Here is a 26,413-nt window from a genome sequence, read left to right as displayed (position 1 = left end):
TGCTTAACTGGTGGTAATCGGCAGTTTACATGTTCTGACAATTAATGTCCTGTTAACATGTGAGACCTTACCACTAACTCAATGGGTTGTGGTAAGGTCTCAGGCTGAAAATGGATGTGCGCTGATTTAAATTTTGCCGCAAGTCCATTTTCAGTCAGAAAAAAAGGCCTTTTTCCCTGGTGTGCTGAAAAATGGACCTGCACATGTCCAAAACACAAGCCTACAGCAGCACAGGCCATTTTTGCCACACTTTAGTAAAAGGGCCCCTTAGTGTGCTAATCACACTTTATTGAGGGGGCCTTTTACTAAAGCTTAGCTCGAGTTATCTGCAGCAGGGTCCATTGGAATAAAATGTGACCTGCTGCAGATAACTCGAGCTATGCTTTAGTAAAAGATCCCCTGAATTAAAAAAAAATTGTTATGGGTGGAGAATGAGTGTGGAAGCATTATCCAGGCAGCGTGTTCTGATTAGCTTGCTCTAATTTGATAATCCTGGTTTATTGGATAAATAGGAGGCAGTAAGTGCTCCTGCATTAATTTTTTTCTGTAAGTCTAACGGAAAATTAGGATGAGATCTGCAAAAAATATGCTCAATACTGCAGCATTAAAAATGGGCTCAGCATACCAAATATGTGACTGTTCTATGGGAGAGCACTGTGCCTTGACCTGCATGTCGTAAGCAAGCAAAAATTAGCAGATAAAAACATGACATTTTCCTCCTAATTCTAGAAAGCTGTGCACCACAATTTTACTAACATGTAAATTTGCATTGCACATGTGACTTATAGAATAAGGTCAGCTGTGTGTAGTCATGGGTTGCCGCATAAAGGGGCCTTTTTACTAATCAGTGGCAGGGCTAACATGCAGGTAGCGTGTGCCAATTCGGCACTACTGCAGGGGTAGCGCTGGTGCCCTGTGATAGTTTTGAAGTTGACGGATGCTGTTGCCCATAATAGAAAATAATTTTTAATTTTCTACTGTGGGGGGGGGGGGGGAGGGTGAGTTCCCGATGGTAATCGGCAGCGCAGCCACATTGGCATGCACTGCCTGATTACTGCATGAGTACGTGTTAGCCCTTACTGCTGCATCAATATATGGTGGTAAAGGCTCAGGCAGTAAATAGCCATGCACCACTTTAATTTTATTGCATGGCCATTTACTGCCCCATTAAAAAATGCCTTTTTTCCCAGTCACGGTAAAAAATGGCCCAGCGTGTGCTTAAAACACGTGCCCACACTACCGCAGGCCACTTTTTATCGTAACTTAGTAAAAGGACATCAAAGATAGGACTGTGTTTTTTTGCGGTCCCATTTATGCAGTTACCCTGGCCGATGAAGTGCTGAATAGCAGCACTTAACCAGCCAAGTGCCAACTCCGCCCTCAGAACGCATGCAAAATAGCTGGTTTTCACGTAGGCGGTAACTGCTAATTTTCAGCAGCGATCACCAGTTAAGTTAGCAAATATTCCAGATCAAGCAATTTTACTGGTCAGTTGGTGAGAGGGCAATTGGTGAGTGGGAATTGTGTGAGGGAAATTGTCCAGGTGGTAACTCACCGAATACCTTGTTACTGACCCAGATATTCAGTTCTGGTGCCTAGATATTGCCTGGCATTAAATATCTGGGTCTCAATTAGCCAGTAATGGTCAGCATTTATAAAAGTACTGAACCCTGCTGGCTCAAAATTGACACATATACACATATCTGTATATGCTCCTTGTCCCGCTGAATATTTATCTCTTAGCTTCATTATGGGGTCCTTTTACTAATCTGTGGTAAAACAGGGTCTATGCTAGTGTCAGCTCATGTTTTTGACGCACATTGAGGCCCCATTTACCACAGCAGGTAAAAGGTTGTCTTTTTCGGGGAAAGAAATGGCCGTGCAATAAGTGAACCACTTGCTGTGTGACTATTTTGGTGAGGGAGCACTGACTGCCATCCACTGAGGTGGCGGAAAGGGCTCCTGTGCTAACCCAGTAGTAACTGGGCAATATGTGGTGCTGCCTGATTACTGCCTGGAAAGCACCAGCGCTACAAAATTGAAAATATTTTTGTAGCACCAAAAATGGCGCACACTGGGGGTGGGAACTACCATGGGGCTTCTGCAGTAGCCCGGCACTAGTTTCGAATTGGCACGTGGCAAGCCTGTTGCCACACGCCAATCCTTTAGTAAAAGGGCCCGAATGTGTCTTTGCAGCTTTCAAACAAACCACTTGCAAAGGTTCTATCAGCTCTAGTATATTCTTTAATCATATTGCATACAAAGTATATGACGTAAACCTCAATGATTTGTACTTAAAGTTCATACATTGGAAATAAATGCAGTAATGCCTGACATTACAGTAAAAAGATGTTGAAAAATCAATAACATTTCAGTATTTGTGCTTCTAGGCCATGGAAACCACATCTGCTTGCCATGTAAATCTACTCTAAACCCATTTCACCAAATTGATCTTAAGGTCCAAGTTAAATAAATGCTACTGTTGGAATAAATTGATTACATCCAGTTGTGCCCATTAATCCTTTCAAAAACACTTTATGTACAACATCAATAAACACCGCAATCTAAATTTTGGGCTTCTTTCAGAAACTTACCTTGGAAACTTTTAAAGGGTTATATTTAAATGGTTATAAGTGGCATGCTTGAGAAGTATTGACTTTACTAGGTTTCTTGAAAGTTAGTATTTGTGATCATTAGCTGCAGTGAGCCCACTAATTCAACAAATAGCGGATGACCACATATAAAGTGAACTCTTCCAAAATGTTTTTTTATGATGTTTTTCACTTTTTTATTTTTATAGTTTCAAATTATACAATCACATCATACAACGTAATTGAGGAAGAAAAGAAAAGACAAATTCCACAGTAACAGAAAAATTCCACAGTAACAGAAAAATTCCAATATCAATCATCTACTACTATTAGGTAATAAGACCAAGATATAAAAATAGTAAAATAAATTTCCTAAAATGTTTATCCAAGGTGCACAGTCTGTGGATAGTTTAGTACCCACAGACCTGGCACACAGTGTTAAAACAACAACAAACTGTGTGTAGAGTTTTTCTTTTGTAAATTTGCTTACACAGATACCTGGTGGTAAAAGGATCTGCACCTCCTTTTTCTGGTGTGAAGGAAAGTTGAGCAAAATATGAGCATTGATTTAAAAACATAATTTTAGTACATATTTTACTGCACCAATCTCACCTCATTCTTCTGCCCCCCCCCCCCCACTCCCCTCACAACTGACCTTTCTAATCTTTCTAATTTAGCTAGAAGGACATGCACAGTAAACCCTGCAGTTCTCAGGAGGGCAGTTTTCACACTGATCAGTTTATCCAGGTAAATGGCTTTCAAAATCATCCTAGTTTATGTATAGTTTTAGGTTCTTTTTCACCTTCTTTAGCAATAAATATAAATCTATAGTACTATAGATAGGGAGAATTACTTTTTATAGGTAATCTAGGGGGGGTAAATCTATAACAGTGTACCAATAAAAAGAAACTGAAAGGATACCTGGTAGGAGCCTATTCTATAAATGAACATAGGTATCTACTTCCTGCCATGGAATACTAGCATAATGACAAAAATATATGCCTATAATTTAGCCATGAGCACTTACGTCAGCTGCAGTGCTAGTGTGTGTGCATATGCTCCAGTGTGAGAGTTTGTGAGCGGGAGAGGAGAGGGAAGGGGCATTTTGAAAAGAACAATTTCCTGACCACTACATTTCAGAAATGAATGAATAAGACCAATTTTTTAAGGAACTATTTCTATGGAACCTCCAGTCCAGTCTGATCCATTGTCAAATTTGATGTGTCTTTTCTTCAGTTTTTCCTCCATTCCAAATTTTGAGCCATATCCATTAATTTGTTGGAGAGTCATATTGTTTCCAGACAGACAACCATATAGGGGGACAGACATGCTTAGCCTCCTATGTAAATGGACAAAATAATTGCACATATTATTTAAATAAAGGCACATTACTGCAGAACAAAACAAGCATCTGAATCTGATGCACTGGCCTGGGTGATCAAGCCAGAGTACAAAGTTACAAAATCTGCCAATTGTTCTGTATCAAAAAATAAATAGAACCTTTTTAGACAGGTTAACATCAGGCTAGAGGTACAGCAAGAAACTCGCTCCATATTTCATAATTTCAGATTGTAGATTCACAGCTGTGTTCCCACTAGCCTGTGTGGGATTAGAAATGTCAGGGAATACAGCAATTTCCACAGGAAAAAAAAATCCTTTTGTTGCAAAACCTTTATTAAAGGACAAAAAGAACACAACTGCTACATTTAGGGGCCCTTTTACTAAGCCACGTAAGTGTCTGTCCTGATTATTTTCGAAGGAGAAGGGCGCCCATCTTCCGACACAAATCGGGAGATGGCTGTCCTTCTCCTAAGGTCGCCCAAATCGGCATAATCAAAAGCCGATTTTGGGCTTCCTCAACTGTTTTCCGTCGCGGGGATGACCAAAGTTCAAGGGGGCGTGTCGGCAGTGTACTGAAGGCGAGACAGGGGCGTGGTTAACAGATGGGCGTCCTTGGCTGATAATGGAAAAAAGAAGGGCATCCCTCACGAGCATTTGGCCGACTTTACTTGGTCCATTTTTTTTCACAACCAAGCATCAAAAAGGTGTCCAAACTGACCAGATGACCACCGGAGGGAATCGGGGATGACCTCCCCTGACTTCCCCAGTGGTCACTAATCACCTCCCACCCCAAAAAAAAACAACTTCAAAAACTTTTATCTTTTTTTTTTTTTAGTATGTCCTTCGCTATGCCTCCATCCCTGTGACGGCAGTTGGGGATGTCCAAAATGTGGATGTTTCTGTGAGAAGGACAGTCATGTCTTTGCTATGCCTCTGACACCCTCTTTATTTATTTGGATTTTGGACCACAAGTAGCAATAATTGGATTTGAACTGGTCACCTCTGGATTGCAAGACCAATGCTCTAACCACTAGGCCACTCCTCCACTCCACTCCCTTGAAATTTGGCCATCCCTGTGGGGGGGGGGGGGGGGGAGGTATGTGTGTATCAGAGGAGGCATAACGAAGGCGTGGACATCCTCAATTGCCCCCCACAGGGATGGCCAAATTTCAAGAGAGTGGAGCAGAATGGCCTAGTGGTTAAAGCACTGGTTTTGCAATCTAGAGGTGGCTGGTTCAAATCCCACTGCTGCTATTTGTGATCCAAAATCCGAATAAATAAATGAAGAGGGTGTCGGAGGCATAGCAAAGGCATGGGCATCTTTCTCACAGAAGCATCCACATTTTGGACGTCCGTCACTTCCCCTCCTTAGGAAGGAAATCGTGTGCAAATGAGCTAACATCGAGCAGCTCATTTGCATGCAATTTCCTTCATGCATGTCCATTCCTTTCCGTATCGGTAAGGAAAGGGCTTTTTCCATTCAGTTAATGGGACCAGTGCACTACGAATGCTGGCTCCAGCTCATTTGCATGCAATTTCCTTCATGCATGCCCATTCCTTTCCGGATTGGTAAAGGAAGGGCTTTTTCCATTCAGTTAGTGGGAGCAGTGCACTATGAATGCTGGCTCTTCCCACGACCAAATGGCTTGGATTTGGTCGTTTCTGAGATGGGCGTCCTCACTTTCCATTATCGCTGAAAACCAGGGACTCCACAGCACCTCCCCCTTTAACCCTACATTTGGCAACACAATCACCTCAGCTGTGGTACTCTCTTTATTTTTTTTAAATGGTTTCTTTTTCACTTATCCACCCATCCTCTTTGAGAAAACAAGAAAAAAGTTGTGGTAGTTCGTGCCATCAGAAGAAAAGAAACTAGCACAAGAGAGCTAGCTAAACTTTTACTCTACTCAGCCCATGCACTAACGGCCAAATTCTATAAATGGCGCCTTAAAAATCAGTACTGAAAAATCATACGCTAGCGTGGTTCTAAACTACGCCTAAAGTTAGGCATAGTTTTTAAAATATGCTCACATGGCGTTCTTGCAACTAAAATTTAGGCGCATCCATTTAGGCCACCTAAAGTCAGGCCTACATACCAGATCAGGTGTATTCCATAATAGTGCACATCGTTTTTTGAAATACCCACAACCCATTCCACACCCATGACCAGTGGCATTCCTAGGGGGGGGGGCGGTGGGTGTGGTCCGACCCAGGTGCACATCGCTGGGGGGGTGCCACACGCGCCTGTCCTCCATTGTTCCATGCTTCTTCTCTGCCCCGGAACAGGTTACTTCCTGTTCCGGGGCAGAGAAGAAGCATGGAACAATGGAGGACAGGCGTGCAGCACCCCCCAGCGGCGTGCACCCGGCGGGGGGGGGGTTTCCTTCGCGGGGGTGTCCTTCCGCTGGTGGGGGGTCCGCGCTGCATCGGGGGGAAGCGCTGCACCCGGGGGGCAGGGCGCATCGGCGATCCGCCCCGGGTGCCAGTCCCCCCAGGAACGCCACTGCCCATGACTGCCCCGTTTTTGACTATGCATATTAGAACTTATACACACCACATTGTAGAAGACGCCTAGAAAGTTGTGTGTATAAATTCTAATTAAAGACAATTATCGTGGTGATTGACTTGTTAATCAATTAAAGTGTGCACATACTGTAATTTGGCCATGCGGCCAAATTAGCGTGCACAACTTAAGGCACCATATATAGAATTTGGGGGGTAAATTCCCAGCATTAGAAATCTCGGCATTAACTTCCAGATTCTATAAACAGTGACTAAAGCTGCACACGCAGATCAGCGTATATAGTCAATTTGTGTGTGCAACTTAATTGCTTAACAAGCTAATCAGCACTAATTATTGGCCACTAAGAAGCAATTATGGGCATTAATAAATACTACTCAGAATTTATGCACAACTTTCTAAGCATATTTTTGTAGTGCAGGTGCTTACCTGGCGGTAATCAGGCGGTGTCACATGCTGCCCAGTTACCGCTGGGTTAGCATGGAAGCCCTTGCTGTGCCACCTCAAAGGGTAGTGGCAAGTGCTTCTCCGCTGAAATGGCCACACAGCAAGTGGTACACTTACTGCACAGCCATTTCTTGTCCTTAGAAAAAGAGAGCCTTTTACCTACTGCGGTAAAAGGAGGTCTCAGCATGTATCAAAAACACGTGCTGATGCTAGCACAAGCCCCCTTTTACTTAGTAAAAGGACCCTTTGATTTTAAGGGATTAGGGCATGGGAGGGGAAGGGATATTTCATCCTCTTTCTGTTTTAACTCAGGAATATTACATCATGCGTTAGCGGGCCAGTGGTTACAGAGGAAACATATTAATACATCTTGAAGTGAAGTTAATTTCCATGAATATCTTGGCTTTCCAGAGTTATTTTGCATAATAATGATTTGCTTTGAATGTATTTCCATTACTCCGTAGCTCATTACTATTTAACATATTTTGCTTTAAAAAGTCTTGCATTAAATTGAGTTAATTAGCAAGTAACCCACAGTATTGCTACAATGCAGCTCAGTAAATAGGAGCCTAAGCTTATATATTTAAATTTCAAGCATCGTGATTATTAAAGTCAAAAGATCTGTAAGTATAACCATGAAAGATTTCTGAAACTAATTTAATTTACCCTACTGTTTATCTTTTGCTTTACCTAAATAAGTTCTAGGTGGCTAACAATCAGAAGATCAAAATGCTTGTGCTATCAGGAAAATCAGAAATGCATGCATAATACAGTAACATTCTGTAGAAATTATTACAATATAAATTAGCTAAACTCTAGAAAAGAAAAGGCAGTTAGCGCTCAATGCATCCCTGCTTATAAGTTTAAAAAAAAAAAAAAAACCCTGTCAAAATGAATTTGCTATTGCAGTTGAATTCAAACATAGAATATATAAAAATGAAGGCAGATAATGACCATATGGCAGTGGTTCCCAAACCTGTCCTGGGGCAACCCCTGCCAGTCAGGTTTTCTGGATCCCCACACTGAATATGCATGAGAAAAACTTGAATGCAGTGGAAGAAGTGCATGCAAATCAATTGCATGATTATTCATTGCACATATCCTGAAAACCTGACTGGCTGGGGTTCCCCCAGGACAGGCGTGAGAACCACTGCCATATGGCCTATCCATGCTGCCCATCCATTCCATCCGTTATCCCTTCCTCACCCTTACAGTTTCGATGTACATGCCCAAAAGTTTCTTAAATTCAGAGACAGTCTTCATCTCCATCACCTCTACTGGGAGGCTATTACACAAATTCATCACTCTTTCTGTAAAGAAGTATTTTTGCAGGTTACTCTTGAGTCTCTCCCCTTTCACCTTCATCCAATGCCCCCTCATTCCAGAGATCTCTTTCAATTGAAACTCGCCTCCTGTACATTTATACCATGAAGGTATTTAAATGTCTTCATTGTATCTCCCTTCTCGCCTTTCTTCCAAAGCATATATATATTGAGAACTTTAAGTCTGTTTCCATATGCATTATGACAAAGACTCTATCCTGTTTGTTTCTTTTTAAAGGTGCAGTCTCCAGAATTGTAGAATTTTCTAAATGAGGTCTCACTGGAAACTTATACAGAAGCATCATTGCATCCTTTTTCCTATTGGCCATTCTTCTCCCTATGTATCCAAGCATCCTTGCAGATTTTGCCATCACTTTTTCTGCTTGTTTGGCTACCTGTAGATCATCACTTATGATCACACACAAGTCTTGCTATTCTTTAATGCACAAAGGTACTTCACCTCCTAAACTGTACTGCTCCTTCAGGTTTTTGCAGCCCAAATGCATAACCCTACATTTTTTTTTTAGCATTAAATCTCAGCTGCCAAATTATGGGACTATTCTTCAAGCTTTTCTAGGTTCCTCCTCATGTTATCCACACCATCATGCTTACAAAAATGTTAAAGGGGATGGGATTTGAGATACTCTTTTTCTGTGGTTACAATCAAAGTGGTTTATATGTTATATACAGGTGTTTATTTTATACCTGAGGCAATGGAGGGTTGAATGATTTGCCTGGAGTCACAGGTAGCTGCAGTGGGAATTAAACCTGGTTCCCCTGGTTCTCAGGCTGTTGCACTAACCATTAGACTACTCCTCCTCCACCCTAAGCAGTAAACTAGCTCAACAGCTGAACCTTGTGGCACACCACTAGTAACATCCCTTTCCTCAAAGTGAGCTCCATTTACTACTATCCTCTGTTACATTCCACTCAACCAGTTCCTAACCCATTCAATCACTTTAGGGCCCATACCAAGGGCACTCAGTTTATTTATAAGTTATCTATGCAGAACCATGTCAAGGACTTTGCTAGAATCTAAGTACACCACATCTAGCACTCTCCCTCAATCCAACTCTCTGGTCACCCAGTCAAAGAAATTAATCAGATTCTCATGAAACCATGCTGCCTTGTGTCCTGTAATCCATTGGATTCCTTTATAGAATTCTTAATTGTGTATATACACAATCACCCGGACTCTATATAGCGTGCCTAGAGATCTGTGCCGAAATCTAGGCAAATTCTATAACAACGCATGCAACTTAATTGGCTTAACAAGCTAATCAGTGTTGATAACAGCACTTAACAAGCAATAACGAGCACTAATCCTATATTTTATTTATTTATTTATTTGTAACATTTATATCCCACATTTTCCCACATATTAGCAGGCTCAATGTGGCTTACAAAATACCATAATGGTGGATGCCAAGTACAGTAGGTTTTAAACAAATACAATAATTAAAAGGGTCAGGTAAGGTAGGGGTAAATGGATACAATAAGGGACAAGGAGATTAGAAATAAAATATTCATTGCAATGTATATATAGATGCATTGTAGGGTTGAGTTAAGTAGAATCAATAGGGTAGCCTTGCGAAATAGGTATGTCTTTAAAGTTTGTTTGAAGTCTTGATGGGCGGGTGTTGTTTTAACGCTCTTTGGTAATGCATTCCACATTTGCGTACTTAAGTAAGAAAAATTGGATGCGTAGGTTAACTTGCATCTGAGTCCAACGCAGCTTGGATAGTGAAGGTTTAGATAAGTACGTGATGAACTACATACATATTCTGTTTCTGGCTGGGAGATCTATTAAATCAATCATATATCCTGGGGCCTCACCGTAGATAATCTTGCAGACCAGAGAGCAAATTTTGAAAGTAAGGCGGTCCTTGATAAGGAGCCAGTGTAGTTTCAATCGAAGAGGTTTTGCACCATCAAACCTTTTTTTGTTGAATATCAGTCTGGCAGCTGTGTTTTGGGCTGTTTGTAGTTTTTTCATAAGCTGTATTTTACAACCCGCATATATTCCATTGCAATAATCTGTGTGGCTCATTACCATTGATTGTGTCAAGTTACGGAACACATCCTTCGGAAAGTAAGGTCTTATACGTTTAAGTTGTATAATAATTTGCACCTCCAACGTTCCATCGCTGTCTGGCTGCCTGGGTTCGTAACATCTCATGATGTCAGCCAGGCTCCAGCGTTCCATTGCCCCTCACTACCCCACCCTTGCGTCAAAACGTAATGACGTCAGAGGGCGGAACAGTGAGAGGGAAGGGAACACTGGAGGTGAGCTGACGTCAGGATGTTACCAACGGAAGGGAAGCCAGCCAGGAAATAATGAGGTACAAAGGAAGAGAGAATCGCAGCACATTGAGGGGAGGGGAGAGGAGAGCAGAATCGATGGACATGGATGGGATGGGATGGGTGGAGAGGACAGGAGAGAAGAGAATCATGGGACATGTATGGGAGGGCAGGGAAGAGGAGAATCGCTGGACATGGATGGGAGGGGAGGGAAGGGAAGAATTGCTGGACATGGAGGGGAGGAGAGGGCAGGGGAGAGACAAAAAATCATTTACAAGAGAGCCTTCCTAGGGCCCGTTTCATTGTTGAGGAAATGGGCTGGGTTCCACTAGTTGGCAATGATTAGAACTTACGCGCACAACTTGCTAAGAGTATTCTGTAATGAACTGTGCCTAAATTCTAATGCGTGCAGTTCAAAAGGGGCATGGCTATGGGTGAGGAAATAAGCATTTTGTGGATGTTCCTGTCCCGTTCTGGGCCCTTACCTGGGGGCCCCCAGCGGGGGGCGAAGACCAACGGAGGCCGCGGGATCCGGGGCAGCGAAGACAAGCCGCCGACGGGGCCGGCGCTGCCGCGGGCCGCTCTGAGGCCGGCGATCCGCTGGAGCGAGCGCCGGCCTCGGAGAAGGGGATACGCCGGCCAAGATGGCGGCGGCGTCGTCTCCCTCGCTGGAGCAGACCAGCGAGCCAGCCCCGCCTACTCGCGCCGGATTGGCGCATGGACAAGGAGACCCCGCCCGCCGGGCACGCTGGTCAATCCAGGCCTCCCTTGCCTGCCTAGGCTGGGGGGATTGGCTCCAGCTGCTTCAAGGGGATGGACGGGCGGGGGATTTAAACAACGAAACGGAAAGAGACGGGTGCTTCCGTTTCGTTCGTCAGAAGCCCCCACAGTGGATCGGAAGGCTAACCACCTTCAGAGACTGTGTCCTCTTCAGCTAGCCGTCCTTGCTAGCCACCTTCAGAGGCTGTGTCCTTCCAGCTAGCCGTCCTTGCTAGCCACCTTCGGAGACTGTGTTCTTCAGCTAGCCGTCCTTGCTAGCCACCTTCGGAGACTGTGTTCTTCAGCTAGCCGTCCTTGCTAGCCACCTTCAGAGGCTGTGTCCTTCCAGCTAGCCGTCCTTGCTAGCCACCTTCGGAGACTGTGTTCTTCAGCTAGCCGTCCTTGCTAGCCACCTTCGGAGACTGTGTTCTTCAGCTAGCCGTCCTTGCTAGCCACCTTCAGAGACTGTGTCCTTCCAGCTAGCCGTCCTTGCTAGCCACCTTCAGAGACTGTGTCCTTCTAGCTAGCCGTCCTTGCTAGCCACCTTCAGAGACTGTGTCCTTCCAGCTAGCCGTCCTTGCTAGCCACCTTCAGAGACTGTGTCCTTCCAGCTAGCCGTCCTTGCTAGCCACCTTCAGAGACTGTGTCCTCTTCAGCTAGCCGTCCTTGCTAGCCACCTTCAGAGACTGTGTCCTTCCAGCTAGCCGTCCTTGCTAGCCACCTCCAGGGGCTGTGTTCCTCTTCCAGCTAGCCGTCCTTGCTAGCCCCCTTTCAGAGACTGTGTTCCTTTTCTGCGCTAGCTGCCCTTGCTAGCTGCCCTTTAGAGACTGAGTTGCTGACTACCAGCCAAGCCGACCGTCACCCCGCGGTTCCAGCAGTCCTGCTGGCCGCCTGCAGCTGGGGGCTCAACCCTCGGTGAACAGCGGTCACCGCGGGTGAAGATTCGGGGTGCGCGGCGGTCCTCGGAGGTCTTGCCAGGCCTCAGGGAACCTAAGGGCTCACCAACCATCGGAACAGGACAGGAAACGGAAGCCATGAGCTCGCCTACGCAGCCCGATCTACGGGACCTGGCCAAGGTACTTCAGCAGCAGCAGGAGCAGCTGAACGCCCTGTCGGGGGCGCTCCAGAACGTATGCTCTCAACTTTCTACGCTTCAGGTACAGAACCAGGCCGCTGCGGTCCAGGGGGCCACAGCGGCTCCCCGTTTGGGAGGGTTCCGCACGGGACCTCGGTTCCCTGAGCCGGCGCGATATAATGGGGCCCCCGGAGGTTGCCGGGGGTTCCTCAATCAGTGCAACTTGGCCTTCCGGATGCAACCGGAGACATTTGCTTCGGACCAAAGTAAAGTGGGATATATCATGGGCTTATGTGAAGGGAAGGCCCTGGCCTGGGTGGCCCCACTTAACGAGCAACAGGACCCCATCTTGGATGACTATAGTGAATTTAAGCGCCGGTTCCGTATGGTGTTCGACCTTCCTGGGAGACCATCTTCCGTGGCCTCGGAACTGCTGCAAATTCATCAGGGTGAGGGAACGGTGGCCGATTATGCCATTCGTTTCCGGACTTTAGCCACGGAGCTCCATTGGAACCCGGAATCCTTAATAGCCATCTTTACAGAAGGGTTACAAGAACGAATCAAGGACGAATTGGCAGGGCGAGAGGTCCCAGGCCAACTGGACGCCCTGATTTCGCTCTGTATCCGCGTAGATACCCGGTTCCAGGAGCGAGCGAGAGCCCGGGCGGAACGGCAGAAGTGGGCACGGGGTACGTCCCGGACTACTAAGGGGCCGTCTCCTCGCCGTGGGAACCGGGACTCCAAGGACAATGGGGAGGAGCCGATGGTGATGGGCCGTCAACGACTGGCCCTTTCCGACAGGAAAAAACGCTTGTGGGACGGACTGTGCTTCTATTGTGGTGAGGCCGGACATTTTATTCGAGCCTGTCCCGCCCGGGCGGGAAACGTCTCCCCCAAGGCACCTTGAGGGGAAGGGTCTTGGGGCATTCCGCTCCCCTACCGGATTCCTTGATCACACTGCCAGTAATTCTGCGGTGGCACGAGACCGCTATCCAGACACGGGCCCTTGTGGACTCTGGGTCGGGGGACAACTTCATCGGGTACGAACTGCTACAACAGATGGGCTAGCCCACGCTCCCGCGGCGGCCGGCACTGCAAATCACCTCCATCCAGGGAACTACATTACCACAGCCGGTCACGGAGATCACCTCCTTTTTGGAATTGCAGGTGGGGGAGGATCACCGGGAAGAAGTTCAATTCCTGGTACTATCCCGGACCATTCATCCAGTGGTTCTAGGATTGCCCTGGCTACGGAGTCATAGCCCTGTTATTGACTGGACCAAGGGAAGTATCCAAGCTTGGGGCAGTTCCTGTCGGGAGAACTGTTGTAAGGGCCGAACCGGCAGCTGCCCCGCATTTACTAGTACGCCCGGGGGGGGGGGGGGGGCGCGGATAGAGCTGGGCTCCCTGCCCATGGACTATAGGGACTTTGCTGATGTGTTTTGTCCAGTGGAGGCGGAAGTTCTACCGCCTCATCGGTCGTTTGACTGTGCCATTAACTTGATGGCAGATACCATGCCACCGCGGGGCCGACTGCATACCCTGTCCCGAGGGGAGTCCAAGGCGATGCAGGAGTACATCCGGAGAATTTGCGAAGAGGTTTCATCCGGCCTTCTACGTCTCCGGCCGGGGCAGGATTCTTTTTTGTTACTAAGAAGGATGGCTCCTTGAGGCCCTGTATCGATTATCGGGGGTTAAATGCCATCACGGTAAAGGATCGCTTTCCTCTCCCGCTCATTCCCGAACTCTTTGACAGGCTGCAAGGAGCCCAGATGTTTACCAAGTTGGACTTACGGGGGGCCTACAACTTAGTGCGGATCCGGCGAGGGGGCGAATGGAAAACGGCTTTTAACACCCACGAGGGACATTTCGAGTATCGGGTGATGCCATTTGGCCTATGTAATGCCCCTGCGGTGTTTCAGCGACTTATTAATTTTGTGCTCGAGGATTTGCTGAACTCCACGGTAATTGTTTATCTGGACGACATCTTGGTGTTTTCCCAAAACCCCGCGGAACATGTGGGTCATGTTCGCGCAGTGCTGCAGCGGTTACGACAATACCGCCTGTTTGCTAAGCTCAGCAAGTGCGCTTTTCACCAGAGGTCGTTACCATTTTTGGGACACATCCTGTTACCCGGGGGGCTACAGATGGAACCGGACAAACTCCGGGCAATTCGAGAATGGCCACAACCGCTGGGATTGAAAGCACTGCAACGTTTTTTGGGATTCGCGAACTACTATCGCCAGTTTATTCCCCAGTATTCACAACTAACGGCGCCGTTGACAGCGCTCACTAGAAAAAACGCGAAGGTCCGGGACTGGCCGCCCGAGGCGCAGGTGGCTTTTCGCCAGGTAAAGGAGGCATTCGACTCAGCGTCCATTTTGTTAGCCCCGGATCCAGACAAGCCCTTTATTGTGGAAGTGGATGCGTCCGCGTTGGGAGCTGGGGCAGTCCTCTCGCAAGTGAATTCTAAGGGCCGGCGCCAGCCTTGCTCTTTCTTCTCTCGTAGATTCTCCCCGGCGGAATGTAATTATACAGTAGGGGACAGAGAGCTCCTAGCATTGAAATTAGCCCTGCAGGAATGGAGACATCTGCTGGAGGGAGCGGAACATCGATTCACAGTGATCACTGACCACAAGAATCTACTGTATCTACAAGAGGCTCAACGGCTCAATCCCCGACAAGCCCGGTGGTCATTGTTTTTCGCCAGATTTCATTTTCAATTAGTTTTTTTGGGCGGCTGCTCAGAATACCCCTGCGGATTCCCTCTCCAGAGCATTTGAGATTCCAGAGGAGACTAAGGAGACCCATTCCATGTTGGATCCGGCATGCCTCAGCGCGGCCGTGGGGGAGGTGGCTCCTACGAGAGAACTAGTGCCGGCCGCTGAGCGAGCGAAAGTTATGCAATGGGGGCATTCGTCCAGATGGGCGGGACATTTTGGGTATCAAAAGACTCTGCGTCTCATTACCCAACAGTATCAATGGCCTCAGATGAGGCGGGACATTCTTCAATTTGTCACCACCTGTCCTGTGTGCGCCCGGACCAAACCGGTGATCGGGACCCCCATGGGGAAGCTACAACCACTGTCCATACCGACAGGGCCCTGGACGGAGCTTTCCATGGATTTTATCACCGACCTCCCCAGTTCCCGGGGACATACGGTGATTTGGGTGGTAATTGACCGTTTTTCCCGAATGGCCCATTTCGTTCCCTTGCCGGGACTTCCTTCGGCGGTCGCATTAGCTCAACTCTTCATTCAACACATTTTTCGACTTCATGGGCTGCCTCTTTGGATTATTAGTGACCGAGGCCCCCAATTCACCTCGCGTTTCTGGAGGGCCTTGTGTACTGCATTGGGGGTGAAAACCCATTTCTCATCCGCATACCATCCCCAAACCAATGGTATGGTCGAACGGATGAACCAAACGTTAAAAGGGTTCCTACGAGCATTTGTCAACAAACGCCAAGATAACTGGGTCTCCCTACTCCCTTGGGCCGAGTTTGCATATAACCACAGTGTCCACTCGGCCTCGGGAGACTCTCCATTCTTCTTGGTGTATGGACGACATCCTCGACTTCCAGCAACGTTCCCGTCTGGATCTCCGACCCCCATGGTTAATGAAACTCTGGCAGATCTGCAAAGAGTCTGGGAAACGGCCCGAGAACAACTGCAGAAGGCAGCCACCAAATACAAGATCTTCGCAGATCGGCATCGGAAAACCGCTCCCGTCTTGGAACCAGGGCAGAAGGTATGGTTAAGCACGAAATACCTCCGGCTTCGGGTGCCCTCCCGTAGATTGGTACCTTGGTACATTGGACCCTTTGCAATCCAATCCCGACTTGGAGCTGTGACATATCGGTTGCGGCTACCTAGTACCCTGCGGGTGCATAACGCTTTCCATGTTTCCTTACTGAAGAGTTTCCGAGGGTCTCGATGGCATCCTCAACGGCAGGAGACCGAAAATCTAGAAGCAGATCCCGATCCAGAGTTTGAAGTGGACGAAGTCCTGGATGCAAAAAGACAGCGAGGAAAGCTATATTACTTATTCTCCTGGAAGAATTTTGGCCCCGAAGACAACTCCTGGGAGCCCGCTGCGAATGTACATGCTCCACAATTGGTCAAAGCCTTCCACGCCCGGTATCCTTCCAAGCCCGGGCCCAGGGAGAAGGGGGCATCCGGGGAGGATACTGTCCCGTTCCGGGCCCTTACCTGGGGGCCCCCAGCGGGGGGCGAAGACCAACGGAGGCCGCGGGATCCGGGGCGGCGAAGACAAGCCGCCGACGGGGCCGGCGCTGCCGCGGGCCGCTCCGAGGCCGGCGATCCGCTGGAGCGAGCGCCGGCCTCGGAGTAGGGGATACGACGGCCAAGATGGCGGCGCCGGCGTCGTCGTCTCCCTCGCTGGAGCAGACCAGCGAGCCAGCCCCGCCTACTCGCGCCGGATTGGCGCATGGACAAGGAGACCCCGCCCGCCGGGCACGCTGGCCAATCCAGGCCTCCCTTGCCTGCCTAGGCCGGGGGGATTGGCTCCAGCTGCTTCAAGGGGATGGACGGGCGGGGGATTTAAACAACGAAACGGAAAGAGACGGGTGCTTCCGTTTCGTTCGTCAGAAGCCCCCACAGTGGATCGGAAGGGCTAACCACCTTCAGAGACTGGTGTCCTCTTCAGCTAGCCGTCCTTGCTAGCCACCTTCTGAGGCTGTGTCCCTCTTCAGCTAGCCGTCCTTGCTAGCCACCTTCGGAGACTGTGTTCTTCAGCTAGCCGTCCTTGCTAGCCACCTTCGGAGACTGTGTTCTTCAGCTAGCCGTCCTTGCTAGCCACCTTCAGAGACTGTGTCCTTCTAGCTAGCCGTCCTTGCTAGCCACCTTCAGAAACTGTGTCCTTCCAGCTAGCCGTCCTTGCTAGCCACCTTCGGAGACTGTGTTCTTCAGCTAGCCGTCCTTGCTAGCCACCTTCGGAGACTGTGTTCTTCAGCTAGCTGTCCTTGCTAGCCACCTTCAGAGACTGTGTCCTTCCAGCTAGCCGTCCTTGCTAGCCACCTTCAGAGACTGTGTCCTTCCAGCTAGCCGTCCTTGCTAGCCACCTTCAGAGACTGTGTCCTCTTCAGCTAGCCGTCCTTGCTAGCCACCTTCAGAGACTGTGTCCTTCCAGCTAGCCGTCCTTGCTAGCCGCCTCCAGGGACTGTGTTCCTCTTCCAGCTAGCCGTCCTTGCTAGCCCCCTTTCAGAGACTGTGTTCCTTTTCTGCGCTAGCTGCCCTTTAGAGACTGAGTTGCTGACTACCAGCCAAGCCGACCGTCACCCCGCGGTTCCAGCAGTCCTGCTGGCCGCCTGCAGCTGGGGGCTCAACCCTCGGTGAACGGCGGTCGCCGCGGGTGAAGATTCAGGGTGCGCGGCGGTCCTCGGAGGTCTTGCCAGGCCTCAGGGAACCTAAGGGCTCACCAACCATCGGAACAGGACAGTTCCAAAATTTACGCACGCAGTTATAGAATTATGGCCCAGTGAGCATAAGTCTACTTGCAGGGATTTAGGTCATGTTTTCATTGACCTAAATAGATGTGCATTGTTTTAGGCACTAGGATTTCCACCTAAGCATATTCTATACACTGTGCCTAAATCTAAGCACCACTTATAGAATACACTTAGGAATTTTAGGTGCCATATATAGAATCTGGTCTAATGAGCACAAGCCCACAGAGCTGGTGTGAATATTTGGCCTTAGATTCCAGAGATATTGATGTAATTTAGAGCATTCTATAAGTTGGGTGAAAGTTTGTTTGAGCCCCATCCATGCTGTTCCCAGACTCTGCTCATATGAATTCCCACCTATATTTATGTGTGGTTACAGAATAGCATTCAGCCAGAATTGTGGCATTTACTTGCAAATGTGCACACAGACACACATATTCTAGTCATGTATGTATTTGCTCCTGGATTCTATATATAGAACCGGGCATTGTGTGCCAGAATTTGCACACAGATTCAAGATCCACGCGCAACTTCATGAGGTAATAGGCACCAACTTGACACTTGGTGCTAATCAGTGCCTAATTGAACTTGCATGTGGATCTTCCCTATGTGCCATTCTATAACTTGGTGCCTAACTTTTCTTGAGCACGGTGAAAAAGGGAAGGGGCATGGGCAGGTTGGGGCATTACCAAAAGATAGGTGCCAAGTTACTTTTCACTGGTCTTCCGCTCAGCCATCTCTCTCCTCTCCAGTCTGCAGCACGACTTATTTTCCGTCAGAATCGTTATGCCCACACTAGCCCACTCCTCAAGCCACTTCACTGGCTCCCTGTCCGCTTCCGTATTCAGTTCAAACTCCTCTTACTGACCTTTAAATGCATCCACTCTATGACCCCTCACTACCTCTCATCTCTCATTTCTCCCTACATTCCTCCCAGTGAACGCCACTCTCTGAACAAATCTCTCTTATCGTCCCCCTTCTCCTCCACCGCTAACTCCAGACTTCGTTCCTTTTGTCTTGTGGCACCTTATGCCTGGAACCAACTGCCTGAGCCCATATGTCTAGCTCCATCTCTACCCATTTTAAATCTATGCTGAAAACCCACCTTTTTACTACTGCCTTTGGCTCCTAACCCTACTCATTTGCCCTCCTTCTCTCCTGTTCCTCTTTACCAGTAATTCCCTTGCCCATAAATGTCTTGTCTGTCTGTTTTTACCTAGATTGTAAGCTCTTTGAGCAGGGACTGTCTTTGTGTGTCTCTCATGTTCAGCGCTGCGTACGCCTGGTAGCGCTATACAAATGTTATTATTAGTAGTAGTAGTAGTAAAGAATTTGGCTGATTTACACCTAACTTTAGGTGCCAAACTTACAGTACACCTGTTTCTGTCAAGTGTAAGTTCGGCACCGAAGTTAGGTAAGAACTGCGCGCTATACCAGTATTCTAAAAAGGTTGGGTGCCGATCATTTCAGTGCTTAGATTTCAATGCTACTTATAGAATTTTCCCCCTTGGTGGGTGTCATGGAATGCCCTTCCTCCTACCTGTTGAGTTACGCTTGCCTCTGGGTGAGTCTCCCACCGGCAACTTAATTCCCCAGGTGTTTCTAAGGACACTGGGCCACATTTCCAGGGGTCCCACAGTTCCTAGAAAGCACCTACAGACCCAAAATAGAAACCAACACGATTCTTAGTCAGCCCAGAACAAACAGAGCTTATAAATTAATTGATTTATTATCATAACAAGTTAAAACAGTGAATGGATGAATAGACTATAATTTCAGCAGACAATAACAGGTAAATTAAACAGGAATCAATATTAAACTAACTAAATACTTATTCACTACCTGAGTAGTACCTAGGGAGTTCAGGAAAATTGCACACAGTCTTTGAACATGGTCTCAATATAGAGGTCTATACTTTCCACACTCCCACTCTGAGACTAAAGATTTCCAGCAGGTTCAATCAGAGCCCAAAGCATTAACACTGAAGGGCTTCTGACCAGCAGCAGTGCTGATTACTTCTTCTCTGCTTAGGCAGGAAAAAGAAACTGTCACTTTTGTAACAACTTTTCAAACAAAGGACAGACACCATCTGCTGGCCAAACAAGGGAATGCACATCATAAAAAAAAGCTATAGGATTTACAAACAGGAAAATTTAGTTTCGCCACAGTGGGTAAATGTTAGTGCCTTGTTTATAGAATTACCCATTATTTGTAAATATGTCTACTTTGTACATGCATATACCCATGGGCAAATTTATTTGAGCCCACTTGAGCAAATAAAACATTTTTCTACAGTCTCAAGTCCTTTAAAATATTAACCCCCACCCCACTCCCAAGGGAGGGCAATAATGAATTGTCCTTAGTTGCTATTCCAAGTTTCCAGGTTTATTCAAGGCTTCTATTGAGTGGCTTACCTAGCAAATTCAAAAGGGAGGAGAAAGAGATAAGAAGGAAAAGGCTGGTAGAAGAAAAGCCAGAGGACCGGGGGGGGGGGGGGGGGGGGGGACGGAATTACAATGATTGGCAGGAAAGGGGAGAATACACAGATGGTGACAGAATGGGTTCTGGTAGATAGCTTCTGAAATTCTCAATGAACCAAGCCCAAGTAAATACAACTGCTCTCTGCACTCGTACAGAATTCTTTCGTATAAGTCTCTTTCTTCCTGCCTTGTGTTCCGATCAGTAAAGAGATACAAGATACAGTGAAACATGTAGGCATACAAACTTCTAGAAAGGAGTAGAAATATCTATAGAAGACTGACTAATGCCAGTCATGTTTTATGCCAGTACTGCAAATATGTTATTACTTTCGCCACAGTGTTACAAACAAACGGAATGAAAGCAAAACAAAACCCTACATCAAAAACCATAATTATCCTGGGTGAAAACAAAACAAAACAAAATAAATAAACCAATTTTTCCAGTGCCACTGTTAACAGAAGTTTTTAGTGAATGGTTTGTTGTACTGTATAATCTTGGCATACAGCTCATTTTCATTATGCAAATTTGTTTGCTACCCTAAATTAAAAAGAGCTTCTGACATGAGTGGTTTGTTTGTTTTTTTGTTTTTGTTTTTTGATCCACTATATTATGTGACTACTTTCCCCTAAAAATACAAGCTATAAGGATGGTTTTGTACAGCTCTGGAGAAGAAACTTTTGGTCAGCTTAAATCTACTCAGGCATTCACTTTCAACCAGTTCATTTAAATCTGTTATGGGTCAAAAAATTCTGCTATAGGATGTTATACATATCCTACAATTTGCATGAAATAATAGATGCAAGCTAAGGATCTGATATAATAAAGCTTTTTATTCTGTGTTTATATGGACAGAGTTTTGTAAATCAGGCCATATGAGTCACTAAGGCCCGTTTACTAAAGTGTTATAAATGTTTGTAATAGGTGCAAAAAAAAATAAAAAACCTAGTATGCAGCAAATGTAAAACCTGTATGGTAAATTCAGAGGGCAAGAGCATCTGCCTTGCATCTAGCACACAGGGAAGACACTTACTACACGAGCACTGCATTACATGTAGTACAGATAACACTGATAATCTGTGCTATCTGCCTAGGCATGCAACATTGCCCTGCCTGCCCTACACCAGATCCAATCTCTCCCAAACGGTATCTCTGTTCCCACGATCCAATCATACCCAGAAGCCCCACAACCAATCCAATCCTCTCCAGAAGACCATCACCCCGAGCTGATACCCCCTCCCCCCAAATGTACCTCTGAGACAAAGCCCTTTTCCCAGCACAAAGCTTTTCTCTCCTCATACCAACCCTCCCCCTCCCCAAGCATTCCTGTTCATCTAGAGGGATGAGGCAGGAGCAGTCCCCCTCCATTTCCATGTCTTCTAGCTCTAAGGGTCAAAATCGGGCCAATGACCCCTAGCAGTAGTCTTGAGATACTACCATGGTTGTACTGCTAGGAATCAGCCTTTTGTTTCTCTTATATTTATTTATTTAGGGTTTTTTTTATGTATTTAGATTTGCTCACACCTTTTTCTGGATATTTCTCTGTCTCAGGAGGGCTCGCAATCTAAGTTTGTACCTGAGGCAATGGAGGGTTAAGTGACTTGCCCAAGATCACAAGGATAGTATCGCAAACTACTACTTGGGGTCATTAGTGTCATTTTGACACACGTGAGTCCCCAGGAACCAGACCACACCCACCCTGTCCCTTTCCAAGTATTACTCCTGTTTATGTCCTAGGGGTGCTTGGGCAGAGGGGTGGGAGTGGGGGTTTGGAGTGAGGAGGGTCATTTTCACCATGGGAAGGGTTTTACTATGGAATCACATCTGGAAGGAGGGGTGTGGGGGATCAGATCAGTTGGGGGGCTTCTGTGGGCATGTGAGAGTCCTATCAGGAGAAAGCAGGAAGGGAGAACATAAAGCTTGTGTAGCTTTAAGGTTTGTGGAAGATTAGGTGCAGCCATGCTATCAGATTGCCAGTAGTGTGGCTACACTTAACACTACCTCAGTGTTATTGGGCAGTTGTGACAGCTAGCATGAAGTACTGACCGGAGTGCTATCTTTTCCTGCCCCTGACACACCACAAACCACCCTTATTTGTGTTAATCATCTGCAGAGATTCTTTACAGTGCTGGCTATGTTGATGGCCAGTAGTCATTAGCACATGTCTATAGTAACATCTATAAAACAGAGAAGAAAAGACCTCAGTGGAAATCCACAGAAATCTGCTTTGTGTTGCCCCACCCCTCCCCATAACATCTACCATGTGGTAAAACCTGCAGATGCTGCTTAACACAGCTTAGTAGAAAGACCCTTAAGATAGCTGTTGATACTTCTCTAACACGGTGATTCCCAAAACCTGGTCTTGGAGGCACCCCGGTCAGTTATGTTCTCAAGATACCCAGAATGAATATTTATGAGACAGATTTGCATGCACTACATTGCATTCAATTTCTCTCATGAATACTCAATGTGGGTATCCTGAAAAAGGTGCTTCCAGGACGGAACCACTGCCCTAGCACATTGACAAATACTGTTACAGTATTTCAAAACTCATGGTGCACTGACATCATTCATGAAGCATTTTCTGTGTTTCTTTGCCTATTTTAATTAGAGCAAATTTGCAGTTTTGAAAAGTAACACTATGTATATTGTAGTAAGACTGATGGTGCATTCTATTACTCAGAGCAATATCACCTGGAAAGCTTCATTTATACACTCATTAATAAACCCCATGATAGTTTTTAAAATATTTACCTGGCTCTCCTGAATATCTATTTCTTTGTGGTTTCTAAAATGGTGAATTGACTCCATAGATATTCATGTACTTTGCAATATATTTTAGATACAAATATTTACCTTTGACATACATGTGAACCTTCCATAGATCGAGATCCTCTCTGTTCTGTTTGATAGATTCGAGAGCAACACAGAATACATTTATTGATGGAAAGAGTGCAGAGACTTAGTAGATGTACTGGAAAGAAAAACAGTTACACAGTTCAAGATGGCATGAATAGGCACAAATGATCTTTAAGCTGTAAAAGAATGCAGAATTCAACTAGGATCTGTGGCATTGCAAGAAAGATTCATTGAACAGAGTACTGATCTAATATTCACATGAAAGTTAGTCCTATGGCTACCTTTATTTGTTCTCATTAGTAAGAGAGAGAGAGAGGAGGGTGTATACAGACCGGAATGAATATCTGGAGGTTTTTAACTGCTATAAATTAACCAGTTAAGTCGATATTCAGGACTAACCAGTAAAAATTTTAGCAGTTAAAGATAGGCCCGCTATTTTTGCGGCCTATTTTTAACTGGCGAACATAGCTGGTCAAATACTGAATATCCATGCCAAATTGTCTGTGTTGGGCCAATAACTGGTTATCTCCCACTGAATATCTGCGGTTAGGTGCCATGTCTGGGATGGTTAAATAGCCTTGAATATTGGGGGGGGGGTGGGGGTGGGAGAATGTGTGATTTAGCATCTGCAATCAGCCTACAAGAAGGTAACAACATGCTGGGGTGGGAATGGATGGGTTTATAGGTGAAGAATGGGTGAACACTGCACATTGAGGTTAGTGCATAGTACTTACCATGTGCTGTCATTTGTATACTTACACAGATACAACTACTGTTTCCTCAGGAGGAGGGCGTTAAGTGCATCTGGGCTAATTGCAAATATCATAAAATGCAGTAAAGAACTTTTCTGTGCAGCGTTACAGTGGACAAGTTGTATATGCCCATAGCAGCTAGTGTACAGTCTCTCAATGTACCACAAGGCCGGCTTAACCTTGGACCAAGTGAAGCACTGGCTCAGTGTGCTGAGCATAAAGGGTACCAAATCCCTAGTCTTTGAATGACCTATACAGTATTTAGGATATATGTATAATCTTTCTACAAAAATGGAGAAGTGGAAAATTCCAAAATATTAAATTTCAGCTCAACAAACTATTTGTCACATTGATATTGAATTATGTTTTGTGGAATTTGTTATACTGGAAATTGGATATATGTGTAAACTCCACCCAAGTCCACCCTTGAGAATGCTTGCTTTCTATAGTGTTAAATCAGTGCTTTTTGTGCCAGTACGGTGTAACCGGCACCTGTTTTCCGACCTTCAGTTCTGCCCCCTGGAAATCTATTTACCCAAAGTCGCAGCGGCGAACACGGCAGCAGTGAAAGCTGCAAGCATGCAGGCTTGCCTCCGTCCTTCGCTTCCCTGCCCTCTCAGCATCCCGCCTTCCTCTGATGTCATTTCCTTTCTGCGAGGGCAGGACGCTGAAAGGGCAGGGAAGCGAAGGATGGAGCAAGCCTGCCTGCTTGCAGCTTTCACTGCTGCCCGCCTGCCAGTTTCTCGCTGCGACTTCAGGTAAAATAGAGAGTGGAGTGGAAGAGAGCCTATCTAGCCCACTGTAAGCCTTGCACCTGATGAGCAAAGATGGCTGGTAGAGCGCTGACCCAGGTGAGGAGCAGGGCTGTTCCTCGGCAGCCACGCACCCTTCTTCTTAAACTTCAGTTTCCTTAACTTTTAAGGAAAAGTGTGAGTAGTTGAGTGCTTTACACAAGGTAAAGAGCAGGTTTTGTAGCTTCAGCAGGTGGCGCGAGGCAGGAATATAAACTGTATTTTAAGGTTCTTGAGAGCTGATCATGTACTAAAAGTGCAATGTGTTAGTTAACTCGCTAATTAGTTTGCCTTTCTAGCGTCTCTTGGAGTTCCTTGATCCTGTGAATGACTGCTTGATTTACTGCTACCATTGACCTGAGGTTGTAATGGGCTGCAATTGTGGATGACAATTAATGTGAAAAGGCAAATTAGCACAAAACGAAAACATGAAAATGATTATGTGTGTGCGTACTTATTCAGAACCTAGGTGGAACACACCATTCTTTTTGTTCACCTGTTGCTGTAATGTTTGCTGTGTTTAGCTTGGTATCGAATGTGCACCTTGGTCATTTATTCCACTGTCTCTCTCGACTCAAGTTTACCTGATTTTCAAATACACTGTGTATGCCTGCCATTCTGCTAGTGGTGGGGACTGGGGGGGAGGAGGAGAGGGAAGAGCTATCAATGATGCCTGTTTATATTGCCATAGTTGGTATAAGGGGGTGTGGCTATCATAGGGGCGGAGTCATATGTGGGGCCCCACCCCATAATGAGTACCGGTACCTTTTTTCCTACAAAAAAAAGCACTGGTTAAAGTACATGCATAATGTTATATGTACGAAAAATAAAAGCACAAGGAGCCTTCAGAATGGGGTGTCAAATCAAAAGTTATTAAACAGACCCTTGACAACGGTCCGTGTTTCAGCAAAGCACCTGCTTCAGGGGTCTAGATATTAAAACATATAAGTATATACATACACATATACATAGACATGTTCACAGAAATAAAAAAAACTTTAAAAAACTAAAATATCAAATTCAGATAATCATACAATAACCTAAGATCAATTATAACATTAATAAACATGGGTCTGTGCAATAAACTTGAACTGATGCCTCATTCCTGAAGGCTCCTTGTGCTTTTGTTTTTTGCTCCTGTGTGAGTGTACTTTTGTTTCTCTCTCTTACGTTGCTATGTTATCTGTACACCTGGCACAGTATTTTAGAAATGGTTCTTTTGACATATAAATCTCAATTTTACATGTGGTTTGTCTTTATATAATTATCCTTCCTATATATCAAGCATTTGCATTGCTTCCTTTTTTCTGTAAAATATGATATGTACAGTAAAATGTTTGATAACAAGAATCTGGTTTTTTTTGTTTTTTTTAGGGTGATATCCAACAGTTTTTGATTGTTGATGATCCCAGAGCAGCTTATGATTACTGTGAACATTATAGTCCTGACTGTGATTCTCTTGGGCCTGATGCTGCTCAGGCTCAAGACCCTGAAGTTGAGAATGTAAGTAACAGAGCATTTATCAGGGGAGTTATTTTAAGTAGTGCCAAGTCAAATTAAAATGAATGTGAAGGATATGTGGAGGGTGAGGTTTTTTTAAACTGAGTGATGGGGAAAATGGGTAGGGTGTGACCTTTATTTCTTTCATTCATTTGTTCACATGGTTTCATTTTAAAAAGCAAATGGAACAAGAGGAGTAATAAAAACAA

The 26,413-nt window shown here is 45.9% G+C and overlaps 1 protein-coding gene across 1 annotated transcript in view; it reads left to right on the top strand.

Moving 5' to 3' along the window:
• Positions 1-26,207, top strand: part of LOC115459346 (collagen alpha-1(XI) chain-like) — a gene marked incomplete at both ends in the record, with an annotated part of 83,874 nt that extends 57,667 nt beyond the window's left edge. The window contains one exon of the mRNA XM_030189186.1: positions 26,079-26,207. Coding sequence (XP_030045046.1) covers positions 26,079-26,207 — 129 coding nt within the window. The remainder of the gene's footprint in view (positions 1-26,078) is intronic.
• Between the last annotated feature and the right edge of the window lie 206 nt (positions 26,208-26,413).

The sequence above is a fragment of the Microcaecilia unicolor genome, unplaced genomic scaffold (assembly GCF_901765095.1).
Source record: "Microcaecilia unicolor unplaced genomic scaffold, aMicUni1.1, whole genome shotgun sequence".
Lineage (NCBI taxonomy): Eukaryota > Metazoa > Chordata > Amphibia > Gymnophiona > Siphonopidae > Microcaecilia > Microcaecilia unicolor.
Note: the sequence above shows the minus strand (reverse complement) of the source record. Positions and strands in the feature narration are given on the sequence as shown.